The sequence below is a fragment of the Manis javanica genome, chromosome X (genome assembly GCF_040802235.1).
Source record: "Manis javanica isolate MJ-LG chromosome X, MJ_LKY, whole genome shotgun sequence".
Classification (NCBI taxonomy): Eukaryota; Metazoa; Chordata; class Mammalia; order Pholidota; family Manidae; genus Manis; species Manis javanica.
The window spans coordinates 8,364,386-8,383,294 of NC_133174.1; the positions used below are offsets into that span (position 1 = coordinate 8,364,386).

The 18,909-nt window shown below is 40.9% G+C and overlaps 1 protein-coding gene across 6 annotated transcripts in view; it reads left to right on the forward strand.

Annotated features, from left to right (window-relative positions):
- Positions 1–18,909, forward strand: part of OFD1 (OFD1 centriole and centriolar satellite protein) — a 53,979-nt gene that overhangs the window by 12,252 nt on the left and 22,818 nt on the right. For all 6 annotated transcript variants that reach the window (XM_073227809.1, XM_073227811.1, XM_073227810.1 and 3 more), the window contains 9 exons: positions 31–225; positions 1,946–2,014; positions 2,100–2,130; positions 7,661–7,768; positions 11,935–12,071; positions 12,393–12,566; positions 14,604–14,710; positions 16,220–16,339; positions 17,972–18,045. In XM_073227809.1, coding sequence (XP_073083910.1) covers positions 31–225; positions 1,946–2,014; positions 2,100–2,130; positions 7,661–7,768; positions 11,935–12,071; positions 12,393–12,566; positions 14,604–14,710; positions 16,220–16,339; positions 17,972–18,045 — 1,015 coding nt within the window. The remainder of the gene's footprint in view (positions 1–30; positions 226–1,945; positions 2,015–2,099; positions 2,131–7,660; positions 7,769–11,934; positions 12,072–12,392; positions 12,567–14,603; positions 14,711–16,219; positions 16,340–17,971; positions 18,046–18,909) is intronic.

Below are 18,909 nucleotides of genomic sequence, written 5' to 3' on the forward strand. Positions count from 1 at the left end.
CCTCTTTTTTTTTTTTTTTTTTTGAGCTAGACACAACTCAGAAAGCTGCTGATTCATGAACTGATGCAGCCTGTGTTGAATGGAGAACTGCAGCCCCGGTCCGTTTCAGCGGGACAGAGCTTCATAGGTGCTTCGAACTGTCTAGTAGCAGATCACTTACAGAGATGTGGCTATGAGTATTCTCTTTCTGTTTTCTTCCCAGAAAGTGGTTTGGCAAAAGAAAAGGTAAAGTCCTTCTGTTTCTGTTTCTGAATTGTCTGTTAGTAGCTTCTCCCTCAGACCCTAGTAAAGTGCTGCCTCATGGCTAAGTGCTCCTTGGTCAGCTAGGTCCATTTCTGTTCATCTTTGAATTCATATCATATATTTGTTAATATAATGTAACAAAGGAGGGCCAGATTTGATTGTTACTGTTACCAATTCCTTGGAATCTCAATTAGTCTTCTGTAAAATTGTGTGGAATCACAAATGTTTTGGAGCTAGAATTGATCTCACATTCCATATAATCTCCTAAATGTCAGAACTGCCATTTTTATGTTGGATTTCTGTTGTGAGCTTGGCGCTGTGCAGGTCACACTGCCGGTGTTCTGTGTATTACACATGAGGAACCAGAGTGAGGAGAGGTGAGGGGATTCGCTCGAGGTCACACGATTTAGAAGTGGCAATGCAGGACCATAAGTCTAGAGCTCTAAAATGTGCTCATTTCACTATGCTATGGTCTCTTCAGCTATTTCTCTTTGTGATTAAATGTGAGAAATGAAGAATACATAACTCTGAAAACTGGAGTTCTCAAAACACATGAGTTCACCACTTCTCAAATTATTTATATTTCTTCACCATTACCATTGAATGTAGTCACATTTTATTATTTCAGATATAGCAAACTTTCCCTATTTTTTTTATTAGATTTTTTTTATTAGAGCAGTTTAGGTTCACAGCAAAATGGAACAGACAGGGAGAGTTCCCATCTGCTCCCTGCCCCCACAGGTACACATTTTTTTTCTTTTTTTTTTACTATGTACATTTGTTAAAATCAAAGGACCTATGTTGCCATGTCATTATGACCTAAGGTCCATAGTGTACATTAGGGTTCACCCCTAATGTTGTCCCTATGTTTTTATTCCCTTTACCTCATCTATAATTGTCCAAAAGTTTCATATCCAGATGTCTTGAGAAAATAACAATATTACTATTTGAATGAACTTAAAATTTAGTATGCTGTATTTACTCACTAACAACCACATTTTATTTATAAACATTAGGAACTCTTTTTTTTGGTCCATCCATCTCTAAGTTTTCATTTACATTTTACAATTTTGCTTAATTGCGAGAGAAATAGTCAATTATGTAGTTATAGCAGTAATTAATCCAGTTCACACCTACAGGTTTCTATTACTATAAAATGCTTACAGGATACTTAAAGGAAAACCAATTGAAAATAAATATCAGGGTAGCTGTAGTAAATGCACTGTATGGTGGTAAAATATATATTAAGAATAGCTACCCCAAAATATTTAAAACTATGTTAGGTATACTTTAGTCATTCATAGCTGTAAAGGCAATGAAATTTTAGTTTATTTACATTTTGAAGCGAGTACTCTAAACAATTCATTGGAGTTGAAAGACCCTGGAATTCACTAATGAATTTATTGGTTCATCAGGTAATTTGTGTTTCTCATCTGTAAAGCATTAACCATTTCTGTTTTTTCTGTTAGGCATATCATCTTTTATATGAGGTATTTGAAGATTAATTACATAAGAAAACTGTTTTACACTTTGACTCAATATGTTTATTCTAATTTATTTAATAGTGTAAGAACTTCAGTTTTGTATTAGCATGTTTGTAATCCTATTTTTTAATCTGAAGCATGATTCTTAGTCTTCAGAAGCATCCTAATTTATCACGTAAACACTGATGTAAAAATATCTCTACTTAATTCTTTTTAAGGTATTTACTATGCAGGATTTATTGGAACTCATTAAAATCAAACCTGAATCCAGTCTCTACAAATCACTGGTAGGATTGTTGAGTTTTTATAACCTGTTCATTTGTTAATTATGACTGAATAGTTGAATAAAGGTAAAATATTTTCTTTTAACAGATTTCAGGATTTGATAAAGAAAACCAAAAAGGTAGGAGCCTTCATCTTTGTAGAGAATAGCAACATTTTTTTCCACATACTTTTTTCTATAAAAGCATGAAACTAATCATTTTTAAGGGGAAGAGCAGGGGATTTAGTTCCAATTAAATCATTTGATTTTTCTTGCTGACAGTACCTTACCTTTTAAATAGACAAAACAATTCATCTGTTGTTTTAATGAATGCAGACTGTTTCCTCCCAATTTCAACCATTTTAACAGCTCTTAGATACTCTAGTAAGACAACTGCATACAATATCAGATGCCCTTCCAATGGATTGCACAGTCCTCTTTGTAAAGATACTCACTGTGTGGAACATTTACACACATGTGCATGCATGTGAATGCACACACACATGAACTAATGACATTTAGGCCAAGTGTCTCTGTATCCTAGATATCTCCCTCAAGTACAATTTATAAAGTATTAATATGTGCTTAATAGAGTATTAATATATGCTTAAAGAATGAAATATCTGTTCAGTAATAAAAATTCTGTATATATTAAGTGTTTATATAGGCTTGATAAATTAACTTTGGCCTTTCTAATAACTTTCGTAGAGTCCATAGCTGCTATGGGTACCAGATCATGGGCTAAATGTGACGATGGACTTGTAGCATGAACATAAGCTAGCAACTTTCCTAAAATGCATGGCTCTTTAAGTCTTCTTAAATCATCTGTTACTTTATGTAATGATTCTTTTGCATTGGTGCGATCCGTGACTTTCTCTTCCTGGCATTGCTACCACCCCGACTGGGGCATTCATTTAGTACTTAACAGTTAGAAGGCATTTGAGTACCTGCTTTGTGCCAGCCATTAGTCTGTGACTGAACTGCCTGGTCTCTTGGGAGTAGTGTTAGCAGAAGATAAGTGAATAGGATCACAAGGCATTCTGGAGTACCTGCAAAGAAGGTCACCCATACTGAAGTTCTCTGTGGTAAGTGAGGCTGTATTCTCTGCTAAGGCAGTGCCATCTAGTATAACAGTGAGGATGGCAATGTCTATCTCTGTGTTGTGTCATATGGTTGCCACTAGCCACGTGTGGCTAATGAGCATTTGAAATGTGGCTAGTGTGATCGAAGAACTGAATTTTGAATAGCCACACGTGAATAGTGGGCTCTCATTGGACAACACAGGTCAAAGGTACTATGATAGTGGGTATCAGTAGCTTAATTCTTATTTCAGAAATTTAGGGCTTGAAGGGATATTAAGAAATGATCCCCTTTCTGTATTGTAGGTATTTAATATTACCCTTAAAAAGTTTTTCCCCTTTACATACTCTTTAAGTGCTTTTGGTTCAGAAAGACATGTGACTAAAAGATTTCACCAGTTTAAGCATCCTAGGAAAATTTCTGAAACTCGGGAAAACTATGAGTAGCAGACATGTCTGGCACCCTAGTGACAAAATTTGAGTAGAACTCTTTGCTAACAGTGAAACAGTTACTGTTAAAATGTAGTGATTTTAAAAATTGGTGGTTTCCAATTAAGAGACTGAGACCATCAGAAAACATGTGGGAAGATATTTTGTACCTAACTGTTGTCTATCCCATGGCAGATTTGTGGTCTTAATGTCTATACTCCAGGGGTGCTGATATGTTGAATGGCCATAGTACTTTTCCCCCAGATACTGCTCCCCCATCCTTCCCACCCCTAATTTTTCCTTTCAGAGATAATGATTCTCAGAAAAAGCAGGGCCAGAAATTTAGATAAGGGCAGAAAATTTGGAAATTGGCCCTTCACTTTCTGTAAGATAAAATCCTTACCTGTGATTGGCAAGTGAATAGATACATAGATCAATTGGACAGAACAGAGAGCCCAGAAATAGATTACAGAAATAGAATAAATTGGTTTTTGACAAAGGACAAAGGAAATTGAATGAAGGAAGGATAGTCTTTTTCAACAAGTGGTACTGGAACAATTGGATATTCATGTACAAAAATGGACCTAGACACAGACCTTATACCTTACATAATTCAAAATGAATCTTAGATCTAAATGTAAAATGCAAAATTATAACTTTTGGATGAAAACAGAAAATCTATGTGACCTTGGTCTTGGTGATGAGATATGCCACCAAAAGCATGATACATGAGGGAAAAAAAATAGACCAGTTATTTTATTAAAATTGAAAACCTCTATGAAAGACATTGTTGAGAGAATGAGAGGACAAGATACAGATTGGGAGAAAATATTTGCAAAAAACATCTGATAAAGAACTTGTATCTCAAAAATATACAAAGAACTCTTAAAATTCAACATTAAAGAGAACTCAATTAAAAAGTAGGCAAAGGATCTGAACAGATATCTCACCAAAGAAGATATACAGATGGCAAATGTGCATATAAAAAGATGCTCCACATCATTTGTCATTAGGGAAATGGTAATTAACCAAGAGATACCACTGTATACCTGTTAGAATGGCTAAAATCCAGACTACTTATAACACCAAATGCTGGTGAGGATATGGAGTGACAATCTCATTCATTGCTGGTGTGAATGTGGAATGCTATAGCCACTTGGGGAGATAGCTTGGTAATTTCCTACAGTTAAACATTGTCTTACAGTATGATCCAACAATCATGCTCCTAGGTCTTTACCTAACTGATTTGAAAACTTATGTCTACACAGACACCTGTACATGAATGAATGTAACAAATTGTATTTGTACCTGTCAGAAATTGGGAGTGACCAAGATGTCCAAGATGAATGGATAAACAAACTGTGGTATATCCAGACAGTGGAATACTGTTGAGCTAAAAGGAATGAGTTATCAATCCATGCAAAAAGATATATGAATCTTAAATGCATATTGTTAATGAAGGAAGCCTATCTGAAAAGACTATGACTCCATTTATATGACATTCTGGAAAAGGCAGAAACTAGAGGCGGTGAACAGATGGGTGGTTGCCTGGGATTCAGAGGGAAGGAGCAGGTGGTTTAATAGGTGAAGCACAGGAATTTCTAGGGTGGTGAAAATATTCTGTATGAAATTGTAAAGGTGGGATACATGGCACTAGACATTTGTCAAAGCCGGTAGGACTTTACAGTGTGACCTTTCCTGTATGCAAACTTAGGCCAGGTTACCCCTAATAGATTGGTTTGTCACAGTCTGAACTCTGTACTAACCTCACTGGCGAGGGTGGGGAATAAAGATGCAGAACTAATGCACTTCAGCAGTGAGTGGGGAGGACTGTAAGGGCAGAGGGAACAGCACAGAGGCATTGTATTCGGAGTGGTATAGTTCTTTCTCATGGGGGTGCTAGTGAGCGGTTCTGAACCCCTTATACATGTATGCTGGAATCGAACAAGTAAAGGGACAGTAAAGGGCGGGAGCCAGGTTTTTCACTGATGGGAGTGGGGATTTACAGATCAATAAGGAAAGGAGGCTAGAATGATCCATGTGGTAATGGATTAGTTGGCATTTTCTATATGAACTCATGTTTAGCTTAATATGCAGCTGATGTGTGCAGAGATATTTATAGATACGTGTACACACACAGGTTAGTGTACACTCCTATACTTCCCTGCTCTGCAGGCTGAGAGGGCCTAGAAGCGATGACACCCTGCTGGCAATGAGCATACCCAGTGCCCAGTTTGGGGCACTAAGATTTGGACTCTAATACCATTCTGTAACAATAGAAACCAGGGCTCCTTGGAGCAATGGCTGATTCCAGGACTGGAGCAGGGAATGTACAAGGTGAGTCTGGAGCATCTACCATGCCAGAACTAAAGGAGGTGCTTGAGAAGAAAAAGCCACAATGAAAGAGCTCCCAAAGGCCAAAGCTGGAACAACTGGAGCAACAAACTAAAGTATTGGATATATAATAATGAGTTACATGATTGTGTAATATATGAATTATAACCAAAAGTATAAGATATGCATGAGTCCGTACTGATACAAAGATATGATTGAATGAATAAATGAGCCCCCTTAGCAGGGATGTGCGTATGTGCAGGGGGAGGGGAGAGCTGGGAAGCAGGACTGACTAAGGGCCTGTGAAAGTGGGCACAGCTGAGAAAAGGGGACTGCGCTGGCATTACTGGGTGCAGGAGCATGTCTCTGAAAGTTATCTACTGCATGATCTTGTAAGTTTCTGTAAAATGTTTACCTGTTCCGTGAGGGAGAGAAGGTACTGCCTCAGCATAACAGCAGAAAGGTGTGAGGTTAGCACAGGCTGATGGGAGAAGGCGAGAGAAGACTGGACAAGACTGAAGAATGGCAGGGAAACCAATACGAAAGGACACTTCTATGTTGGGGACAATTCAAAACAGTATATTTAAAAATGTTCAGAAAAGGAAAAAAGGCCTTTGGCTGATGCAGAAGAGGGAGTCCTTTCAACTCTTCTAAGAAACTGTAAACTTCTAAAATAACATACTTGGTATTTTAAAAAGTTTCAAACTGTTTGGAAGGGCATAAACTAAAAGAAAGTGAAAGTTCCTGCTTGTATTCTCTAATCTCATTTTTGGCTGATAACTAGAATGAATAGTTTCTTGTTTTCCTACCAGAGTTTAGTTTGCCAATATAAAAGTCTGCACATATGTAATTAAAGCACATACAGTCAGAAGAGGGATCATATTATACTGTTTGGCAATTTGCTTTCTTTATCTACCACTGTATCTTTTTGTTTTAATTTTTTTGAAGCATCTTTGATACACAATCTTTTATTGGTTTCAGATATACAACATAGTGGTTCAGCAGTTACCCATATTATGAAATCCTCACCCTCTCTCGTGCGGTTACTATCTGACAGCATCACCACTATATCTGTAGCCATCTACTTAGGCTAATTGTTTTTAAAGAACATATTTAAGTCCCTATTGATGGAGATTTCATTGTTGTATTGTCTGGTTTTTGCCATTAGAAGTAGTCAGTGTGCAGTGTATAGTCTTTGTGCTCCTGAGGAAGTGTAGCTGTGTAAATTCATGTAGGTAAGATGACCAGGTCAAAGGGCGTGTGCATTTGAATGTACATCAACACTGACAGGTTTCCCTCTCAAGTGAATGGGTATGCTTTCCCCCCACTCCCTTACCAACATGGACACTATTATCAAAATTTTAATCTTAGCATCTTATCGGGAAAATACAGTTTTTCTATTGTAGTATTTGCATTCATTAATGATTATCATGTTTATTTGACAGTTAAACATTTTGTGTCTTAAAAAATTTCATGTTTTACACTTAAAAATTTTTTTCTGTGAACTTTCTCCATGTCCCATTTTTCTGTTTTCTTACTGATTTGTAAGGACTAGTTATGAAAATTAGTCCTCTGTCTCCATTTGTTGCAAATATTTTTTTTCCAGTGTATCATTTGTTTTTTCACTTCATGTCATATATGTTTCTAATTTTTACATTGTTGTATTGATAAATATCTTTCCTTATTGTTTTGAGGTTTTGTGTCGTGCTTGGAAAAGCCTTTCCTCAGAATTGGTCTTTAAAGATGTATATATATAAGGATAATGTTAAAACCAAGATTGCATAAACAGGGACTGAAAGTTGTGAAACAACTTTTTTTGTGTTTTTTAGGTTTTCTCATGCAGTTTTTAAAAGAATTGGCAGAATATCATCAGCCTAAAGAAAGCTGTGATATGGAAACTCAGACCAGCCCCACACTTCCTAGCAAAGACTGTCTTGGTAATTGTAGCCTTCTTTCATAATTTTAATTCTTCCCTTTTCTATTTAAATGAAGGACATGACCTGATTCCGGTTCTCATGTGTTTGCTTGTGCCATGGCTGGGGGATGCAGCCTGCAGGCCGCAGGCCCCTCCTTTTCTCTGCGGTTGTTCCTGGAGGGGCCTGGGACCGCTGTCCAGTGCAGCTCCCTCCTTTCTGTGCTTCCCAAATCTCCCGGGGTCCAAAGGCCCACATTCTTCCTTTGTGTTGGGCTGACCATCTCTTAACTGGGAGGTTCTTCCCTGTGTTTCATCTAACTTTATTTTACAGCCACCAAGAAGATCCTAGACTGTTTGCATTGCACAGAACTAGAGAAGTCACTGGTCCATCACTTCAGTTTATAGCTGAGGACACAGAGGTCCCCAGAGGAAGAGCAGCTTGGGAACACGCAGTCTGGGTCAGAACTGATCCCAGAGGCCAGGTGTCAGGCCCAGCGCCGTTCCCACCATGTGGCCTTTCTCCAGCACTGCCTGGGCTTGGGTTAATTGTATGCTCAGGAGAGTGGGGAGCAGCTGGCTACAGTGATGTGGGTATCAGTCTCATCCCTTCCTTACTCAAGAGCAATGGGGCTTTTAACTTGTAGGAAGATAAGAAATTCATAATCTGTAAAAGTATTGTCTGAGGAGGCCTTTATTTAGATGTGGCTTTTAGTACAAGCTTATTCTAGAGCAGTGATGTCCAGTATGAGCCACATATGCAATTAAAAATTTCCCTGTAGCCACAGTAAAAAAAAAATTAAAACATACAATTTATTTTAGTAATATATTCTACTTAATCCAGTATAGTCCTAAATAGTATTCTAATGTGTAATCAATGTAAAAAATATTAGATATTTTATATTTATTTCCTGTACTCAGTCTTTGAAATCTGGTATGTCTTTCACACTTAGAGCACATTTCAACTAGGACTGGTCAAATTTCAAGTATTCAGTGGCCACAAGTGGCTAGAGAGGCCTATGTTGGACAGCACGGATACAGAGCATTTGGAAAATACAGAAAAGTAGGTGAAAAAACATGTCTGCAGTTAGGCTGACCAGAGACTAACATTGCCAGTATTTTCATCTACTGCCAGCCTTATTCTCTGCCGCACATCCATTTTGGCAGGTGTTGGTGTTATATGTGATTGAGATTGTTCTCTGGGTCCAGGTTTGTACTTTGTTGCATAGTTGTTCTGATCCTGTCTTGCCAATGGGTTTCAGCTCCAGGCAAGTTCACTATGGATTCAGTGTGACCAAAGAAAATGACAGCAAAATGTTCTTGGGGTGAAAGGGTTATACCCGACTTTATTTCCAGGTGGCAGGTCAGTCACTAGCATCCCACTCACTCAGAGCGAGTCTGCAGGCAGCAAGCCAGCCTCTGCTTCTGGGCCCCTCTGTCCGCACAGCTGTTCTCTGGGCCTCTCTGCACAGTCGTTCCGCACAGCGGTCCCACACAGCCGTCCTCTGGGCATGTCTTTGGCACTGCCACCACTCCAGCCTCTGCTCTGCTCTCCTGCAGCCTTGCAGCCCTGCCACTGTCGTGCCCAGAGCACTGGGCCGAGGAGCTCTTTATATAGAGTCAACAGCCATGTATTGCCCACAGGTGTGCAGTGAGCTAGTCAGCCAGGGCCAGGTGAGGATCCTGGCCACAGGAACTCTCATTTTATCCACACTCCACCCCTCCAGGATTCTCTCCTCTCAGTCTATGTGCCCTTAGTCCTCTGCAGTGGTCCCTGTGCAAGGAAGCTTGAACATTGTTCTCCAGCCTCTCCAGCAAAAAGTTTTGCAGACACACAGGCTGTTCTCATGGCTCTGTCTCTGACCTCTGCCTCTTTGTTCTTAATGGCTGGAACTGCTGCTCTGGTTTCAGCTGTTGCCATAGCTCCAGTAAGATCCTATTTTGCTCCCTGTCTAATTTCCTTCTATCTACTCCTGCCCATATTAAGTCAACTCACATCTGGGTCCTCGTAACCTTCATGGGGCCCCTTAAATTCTTGTGAGTCACCTCGTGTTTTGTAATTGCCGCCTCAAGGCAGGCTGCACTGTCAGGGAAGACAGCTTTCCCATCTCTGATTCCGACAGAACAGTTCCATCCACCCCTAAGTCCCACATCCGCCAGCTCAGCCTGAGTATAGGGGTGGACCATAGAGTGCTCCACGACCTGGGGAGGGGGCTACTCCTCTCCTGGGGGAACTTTCAGCTGCTGGGTCTTTCTTTTCTTTACAAACATAGGTGTGCTTTCAATACAGGGGGTACCAGTGCCTTCAGCACCACCCCTTCATCCTTCCCTAGCTCCTCCATTTCTGAGGCTGATGGCACCTTTCTCTCCCCTCCCCGAAGTGCCTCCTCTGCTACAACCTTTACCTTTTCTACTGTGCCTCATAGCAATGCTACCTTAGTCTTCAGAAGGTCTCTTACCTTCAGCTCAATGCTTCACAGCTGACGTTCTCGTGCCACCTCCGCCTGTGCTTCCTCAGGAGTTCGTCCTTTTCCTTGAAGGCCTCTTCCTCCAGAACACCTGGCAGCACTGCCATCTCATCTCCAATGGCACCTTGCTACCGGCGCTCTCGGGCTGCCTCCTGCATCCAGGCCATCTCCTTCCTCAGGGAATCCACAGAGGTTTGCAGTTTGTGTTCTCGTGCCACCTTCTCCCACATCAGTGCCATTTCCCTCCTCAGGGCATCCACAGAAGTCTGCAGCTCGCATTCTCCTGATGCCTCTTGCACCAATGCCATTTCCCTCCTCAGGGAATCTACTGAAGTTTGCAGCTCACATTCTCGTGCCGCCATTTCTTGGGTCTCCTCTGTAGACCTTTTTAAGACTGTGAGAAGCAGCCAACCCACAGTCTCTGCTGCCTCCCGGGCACTCCTCTGCTTCTCAAAGGATCTACTTACTATATCATGAGCCACCCCTACTGCCTCAGGTGTCACCTCCACTTGCCTCCAGTCCTGGGGTGGGGCCCAGTCCTCTAGGAGGCAAGCCACCTCAGACCACATCCCCATTGGGGGATGATCCACTGTTTCCCCATTCACAGGGGCAGCCCGCTGGAGCACCCCTCCCATAAGGGCAGCCTGTCTTTTTCCTTGGTCAACGGTGAATCCTGCTGACTACGCCAATTGTCTTGCCAATGGGTTTAAGCCCCAGGCAAGTTCGTCATGGATTCAGTGTGACCAAAGAAATGACAGCAAAACACGTTCTTGGGGTGAAAGGGTTATACCCAAGTTTATTTCCATGTGGCAGGTCAATCACTAGAATCCCATTCACTCAGAGTGAGTCTGCAGGCAGGATGGGCCCCTCTGCACAGTCATCCCACACAGGTGTCCCACACAGCTGTCCTCTGGGCCTCTGTCTTTGGCACTGCCACCACTCCAGCCTCTGCTCTCCTACAGCCTTGCAGCCCTGCCACTGTATCATGCCCAGAGCACTGGGTGGAGCTCTTTATATAGAGTCAACAGTCATGTATTGCCCACAGGTGTGCAGTGAGCTAGTCAACCAGGGCCAGGTGAGAATCCTGGCCACAGGAACTCTCATTTTATCCACAGATCCGTAGTTGGTTTGAGGACTATGCATCTACGGGAAAGAGCACTGGAGTGAGAGACAATCAATAGACCAGGCTTTAGCCCCAGTAATGTCAGTACACAGTTGCTTAGCTTTCCGGGAGTCACTTAAACTGTCCAGTCATCTGTTTCCTTCTCTGTAAAGTGGCAGAGTTGAAATACGTCATCTTTGATTCATTGTAAAGTCAGTATTTTGAATGTGTGAGTCAACTTTAGTCCAAGTCTAGTAAGAGCTCTCTGCCTTGGCACTTAGAAACTGGCAAAACATGCCAGTGTTTTCTGACTTAAACTCTGCTCTTTGCTTTCTTTTTCCCCCAGTGGTTTATGATGAAAATTTTCAAACATACAGAAAAGTTGAAACAGTTTTACAGTAAACGCTTATATACCTAGATCTCACCAGGAAATTTGTATTATACTTGCTTGCTCACTTATCTGTCCATCCATTAATCCATCTTAGTTTTATGATGCTTCAAGGTTGCAGACATCCGTATGCTTTCCCCAAGTGTATACTTTTTGCTTTTGAATAGAGCTCTAGCCTCTTGCTCACCTGACCACATTTCTTTATCCTAATGTCCTGTTTTGTTTTTTAATAGCTGAGAAGTTTCAGCTTATTGATAACCAGTTTGCAGATGCTTACTCCCAGCATCCAAAGTTAGAATCTTTAGAAATAAAGTTAGAGGAATATAAGAGAGAAACAGAACAGCAGCTTCAGGCAGAAATGTATCAGAAGGTAAGCTTATCTTGATGTTACCAAGAGTGATATTTTTGCTTGTCTTTGAATGCCTTCATCTTAGGCATAAGTGAAAAAATATGGACTCTTTGTTAATGAATTTGATATGATACAGTTGTGCATATGTTTTTCCAATTGATGTCATTTCTTTATGCGTTTTGAATGAATCCCACAGGTACAGTGAAATGAGATGAAACTCAAGATGAACTACACTAAATATTAGACAAAGTATTAATGTTAGACCTAACCTTGGAGAGAGAATGTGTTATTATTTCTTCAGTATAGTGATTGATATTTACAATGTTTGTGATCAATTGGCAGTTGAAGTATTTTAAAGAAACTGAAATAGCAAAAATTAAAATGGAAGAGAGAAGAAAGTCCGAGAAGGAATTAGCTGAGTTCCGGAATGAATTTGAGAGAGCTTGTCAAGCAAAATCTGAAGCCCTCATTTCTCGAGAAAAGATGACCCTTGAGAGAATTCAAAAGCACCAGGAGGTAATATTTAAAATCAGTTACTAGGTGGATACTTCCTGCAGCTTTTAGTAGATTGGCTCAAAGTCTAGGAGCGAGATGGGGCAATTGATGGGACCGGGCCCACAGGAGTAGCAGGGCCTGGGGTCAAGAGTGCAAGTGGAAGGGTCCACAAGAGGTACGTAGACTTCTTCCTTTGAGGCTGTTGGAAAGGAAGAGCTGCAGAAGGGGATGTCTGGGCTGGTGAGGGGCTCATGCTAGACAAGGTCCACCTTCTTGGGCAGCTTGCAGGTTAGGTAGCAGCTGTAAGGAGAGGGCCCGCCAGGTGGAAGGGCTGCTAGTAGCCAGAGGAAGAGCAGCTGTGTGAGGTCGACAGGACAGATGGAGCCTTGTTGAGGGCCCAAGTGAGGCGGGCAGCCTAGAACTGAAATAGACCAAAGCAGGGCTTGCTATAGCTTTTGGTGGATTTGTAAGGTCAGCGATGGTAGAAAGACAAAGGGGCCTGGGCAGTAGGGCTTTACTGAGCTGTATTGCCTTGGCTTGAGAAAGGCCACCTGTTTAATTGAAGTCATGGGGGTCAGTGGGGAAGAGTCAGAGGGGAGGGTGGGTGGCTGCCAGCTGGGGGAGAAGGCAGGCCTTGGGGCAGTCTCGGAGACATCAGGAATAAGTCTGGGGGTGCTGAAAGAAGAGGAAGGAGGTGCCAGAGGACATAGTTGCAGGCTGAGGTTTCGGGGAAGAGAAACAAAACGCAGTGTGCTGTCATTGGAGCAAAGGTGAGGGCCCCTGGGGTAGAGGAGTTTGGTACTGCGAGGGTCATCCATGTGGCCTTGTCACTCAGAAAGTGACGGGAAAGGAGGAGGAGGAGTGGCAGGGAGTACGTGCCAGCAGGATGGGTCAGGTCTGTTCCTGTAGGAAAAATGGGTTCCTTTCCCAAGGGGGTGTCTCAGTGCAGCCTGAATTTGGGGGAACCGGCTTCTGTTACAGCCGGAGCGACTAGGTCAGGAGATGTTGGAAGCAGGAGGGCTTCCTCTCGGCGCTCCCTTGCTCAGCTTCTCAGTAAGACCCAGTTACTTCATGCTCGTCACAAGCCCTTTCTGAGTTTGTGTAGCATTTCTGAGGATTTGGCTCTGCAGCTCTAAAAATAACCATTGGAAGCATGGTTTTGAAGATGATTGGACTGTGTTTAGACAACTTCATCTTCAAGGTAGATGACTAGATCAGATCAACAAGTGAACAGACTGGAATCTTCATTAGTTAAGGGATTCTCTGAAGGGTCTGGAGAAGGTTGCTGTCCTCCTGAAAAGCAACAGGCCACAAGGGAATGTCCCTCCCCTTCTGTCCCTAATAAAACTGTCTTGACCTTCAAAATCCAGCTTGAATGTCACCACCTTGTGACTCCTTCCTTGACTCTCAGTGACCTTCTCCTTCAGGCATCCTTCCTGCTATGGGGGATTTATGGACTTTGGTTGTGAAATCACCACAGCATAATATGATTGTTTCTCTCTCCCTGACTAGGTGGGATTTTTTAGATGCGGGCACTGTATCTGTTCATCTTTATACCCAGCTCCCAGTATGCTGTTTGACATACAACAGGCATTCAGAAAATCCTTGCTCCGTGAACACAGGTGGAAGTGTGGCCCATTCGTTGAGCTTGCTAATGCTGAGTCAGAATGACCTGGAATTGAAACTTTTAGACAACAGAACAGTGCAGATTTATTCTTTTGAAATTTTATTGCTGAAGCATGTTTTTTTTCCTTCTTGCTGAAGACCTTATCAAAATTTTAAGTAAGGGTTTGAGCTATTAAATAGAATAATTAGACAAGGATGTTAGGAATTAGGGATTGAGGGTAAGGCAGTTTAACAGTCTTTGGGGGGAGTACACTTTTGTGTAACTGGAATAGGCAGAGAGCATACCTTTAATAGGAACCTTTTGAAAATGAAATTGTTACCCTAAATATCTGTACTTTGATTGCTTTCTGGAATTTAGGAAGCAGTGTATTAGTTCAAATCTTTTTCATTTTCTTCAGCTTATTTGCTAAAAATTAATGCCTTCCTATACAGATGGAAACAAAAGAAGTTTATGCTCAAAGGCAGCTTCTACTAAAAGATATAGATTTACTAAGAGGCAGAGAAGCAGAGCTGAAACAAAGAATTGAAGCTTTTGAATTGTAAGTAATACATGTTCATTTTGGATATTCAGAATAAATGAGTTTAAAAAGAATTACCAAATATGTCTTAATGTTCTAACTTTCTTTGTCGTAAAGGTGATACCATGTAGTTTCACAAGGCACAAAGTAAGAGAAAGACAAGGGTTTTGCTTTTGAAATACTAGACATTAGAATGAAAAGCAGAATGAGGTGCCATCATCAGGCCACAGTAAGACCAGACAAATAATTTGAAGAAGCTAATAATGCTTTAACATATGTGTGTCACATGTACATTCAATCATTCAGATCTAATAGTTTCACGTGCACAAGGTAACTGAATTCCAGATACCCAGACCTGCTGCATTCACCTGCCCTGCTGTCAAAAACTGGAAGTGGGCCTGACTTGACTTGTACTGGGTGAGACAGTTTGTTGCGGTCTGTGTGTTGCTAAGTATTCACAACTGTCTGATTCTTGAGATTTTACCTGGAATTAACAACAAGCTCACCAGTCTATGGTTTGTGGAACAAGCCTTCTTTCCCGTTTGGTATCTGCTATTAATTGATATTCACAGTTACTTCAGGAATCTTTTCACTGAAGAGTTTACCTCCGTCTCATTAATGTTGTTTTCTCATTTACATAGGCTCAATTTATTTGATTTCTTCTCTCTGCCTACCTTACTGTCTTTTTGGCAATACCGAAGAAGTGAATTGATGATGACAGAGAGAAAAAAAGGAACAATTTGGGCAGATACATGATCATATAATCTCTCTGCCTCCATTTCCCCTTCTCCTCCTGTCTGAGCATGTGAACTAACTGCTCCTTTGCGCTGACGTTAGCCAGGAGAGGGAGCTAACACAGAGCCTTTATCCTTGGCTTGGAGTCCTCCGTGTTCATAGCGCTTCTCATTGTAGCTGGGTCTCCATTACCCCTGAACCTGATTCCCTTTTGCGATGGACTTAAGGTCTCACTGTGAAGAGCGCTCCATTCTTCGGAAGTTCTGATGGTCACATCCATCTTTGGCTCTCTACTTCTGCACTCTTGAACATTCAATCCACAGATTATTAAATGCTAAAAACAATCTTCTACCTTTAATTCCTATGGGCTAATCAATTAAATCTCACAGTAAGAAATAATATTATGGAAGGAGCAAGCACTTAAGTACACTAACTTCAGTTTGGCTTGTAGCTTTGTAATTACCAACATCATTGATTATGGCCATTTATCACCTGTAGCCATTTCTTCAGTGTGAATCATCTTCTGTGACCAACCACTTTGGTCTTGACACTTTCACGCTCCCACCAGCTGAACACCACCAGATAGCTCCATCTGCTAGTTCACATCCATCATAACTAGGTCAGTTCATAAAATAGGTGGAGAAAATCTGGCCTTTTCTGTTTACTTCCCAGCAGTGGGAATCATATAACAGTTTTAGTCTGAGGACCTAAAAACATGTTACTTTTACCTCTAAATTTGTTATTTCGGGTGTTGTAGTTTTCTTATTTGCTTCATATTTTTTTTGCTAATTTCAGGGCCCAGAGGCTACAAGAAGAAAAAAATAAAAGCATGACTGATGCTCTTAGGAGATGGGAGCTAAATATAAAGAGCTTTGAGGAGATGTACGACCAGAAGCTCAAGAATGAACTTCTAAAGTAATTGTTTGGTGTTTTTAAAGAAGTAATGTGTTTGAATTCAGCTGATAAAACATGGTAACACTTACGCAGATCAGACTAACATTTTATGGCAAATTTACTATTCGAAAATGTTTTCATTGACTGTTGAGCCTTTCTCATGAGTATTTAAGGGAGTTTTAAAGAGCTACAGTACAGAAAGTCACATCTGCTTGGTTTTGCTCATAGCTTCTCTGACAGTTATTGAGGGCCTGTGATTTGCTAATAGTTTCTAGGGCAGCCTTATGACTTTGCTCAGTTTGCACAGATGATAAGCTGTAAGGTTGGGATTCTAATCACTTTTAGTTGTCTTTCCTCTACCCCACTCACACTGCCACTAAACTGGGGATAGCTAACAATTTATAAATTATTCTACTTAGTGTTTTGTAGTGCTTGTCAGTGAATATGTGGCTTGTATTGCCTCAAGGTTCTTCAAAGTCAGAATGAAAAGTGAACTAAAATTAACTATATAAGCAAAAATAATCTAGGGAAAGGGAAATGTGGACAACTATGGTTACTGTGGCTTTCCTGCGGTCGGAGTTTTGTGTTCTAGTGAATAATATCTTACTGCGAAGACATTAAGCCCATTTGGTAACTTCTCTCTCCAGTGGGCAGGATAGCATCTGGCACATAGTAGGTGCTCAGTTAAGGTTTATTGAGTAAATGAATGTGTAGTGAAGAGATGACTCAGCTCAGCTGCTCTGGGAGTTTCTAAGTCATTGGTCTCTTATTTCTTGTTCAAAATTTGTTGTTGGCATTCCAATTTATACCTGGAAAGGTTTCTTGAGGTTGTTCTTTAAAAGAACTATATATTAAAAAAGAAACAGCACTGATGGAAATGCTACATATTTTATGTCTGCTCCTCTAACATAGTAGCAAACACTGAAGTATCTGTAGTTGTTAAACTTCTAGGAATAACTGAGTAAAAAAGTATGCGTGTTAACTTTGCGTGGCTGTCCACATGGTCAACTGTTTGCTGCCATTTGCCTGGCTTTGCCTGCCCTCGCGTAACTTTGGCAAATGTTGGAGTTGGGAGGATGTTCACCACAGGAGTGCTTCCCTCTCCTTTCCCTGATCGCTCAACCAGCTGAAAGTCAGCTGGGAACAGTGGTTGGGAGAGAAGTGAAACTCCATGAAATGTGCTTTTTTGTGTCCTTGATCCAGACCTGCTGCTGTTGGCAGTTGGTTCTCTGTACTGTGCTCAGCTCCCAGGGGCGAAAGTTCTTCTGGTTGGGGAGGAAGACGGGACAGCTGGGTTGGAAGTAACTCACTTGTGATTTGCGATTAGAGTCTGCTGTGTACCCTCTAAATTTAACCTAGTTTACTTCTTCGTGTACAGACCAAATGAGAAACGATTGTAACCTCACAATAACATGACCCTTCATTTTGTGCAATTGAATTTTTGGGACCCAGTTTACAGGATCACAGCAGAGTCTCGTGGACCTTTTATGTTCAGAATTCGGATGCCTGGCCTTGGTACTGAGAGACTCAAAGTTTACATGTTGTCACATTCAGTACCTGTATGTGCCCCAGTGCCATAGATACACTCCTGTGTTGTCAGCAGTCTGTCCAAGAAAGTGACAAGGAACTCATTTCAGTCCTTCTGACTCCCAGGTATCAGCTTGAACTAAAGGATGACTATATCACTAGAACTAGCCGACTGGCTGAAGAGGAAAGAAAGAATAAAGGTGATGCTCGGGGGAGGGGCTGCATGTGTCACTTCTGTCGGGCTACTCACCTCCTAAGTTGCATCTGTTCTGTGTTCTAAAACAATGTAGCTTATGCTTCATTCTTGCTACAAAAACTATCCATTTCTTGTTATTTTAATTTTACAAAATAAAAAATTCTTCCCTATGTTTCTGCAAACTTTTGTTTAACCTTTTATATATTCACAAAGATCAATGATTTATCAGCAGAATTTTATCTAACTTTATTTCAATATATGTTGATAAATCTGTGACTGTCAATGTGGCAGCAATATTGACATCTGGTAAATATTACTCTTAATCATGAGAGACTTCATTTTTCACTTAAAATTTTAACTTCTCTGTCCCATGTGACCTAGTTTCTTATTTGTTTTACTTCTAATATATTTTTATGTTTCATGTTATTTTTGCTTGATACATAACCTAGATTCTTATATACGTTAGCCTAAGACTAGGAAAGTTTGATAATTTTTCAATCTTTCATTATTTTACATTTCAATATATTTCTAAGAACTTGTCTATGACAAGAAGTTCAACTTGAGGTGGAAATTTCAATGAGTTCTTGGGAGTAAACCAGGGCTGGGTACTTGATAACGACCCGCAAGATCACCCAGTGTGTGGCTGCTCCTTTGGGACCATCTTGCAGAGATTAAAGTCTCCTTAGGAATTAGTACCATCATGTACTAATCATGTGCACCATGTACTCAGCAATTATTTTTTGATATGTCTGCATAAACTTGTGTTAGATACAGTGAAGTTGACAAAATAATAACTACAAAATGCTAATAGACAAATCTTTGTCCTTAAAGAAATTCAGATCTGTCTGTATGAGGTCCCTGGGCTCTG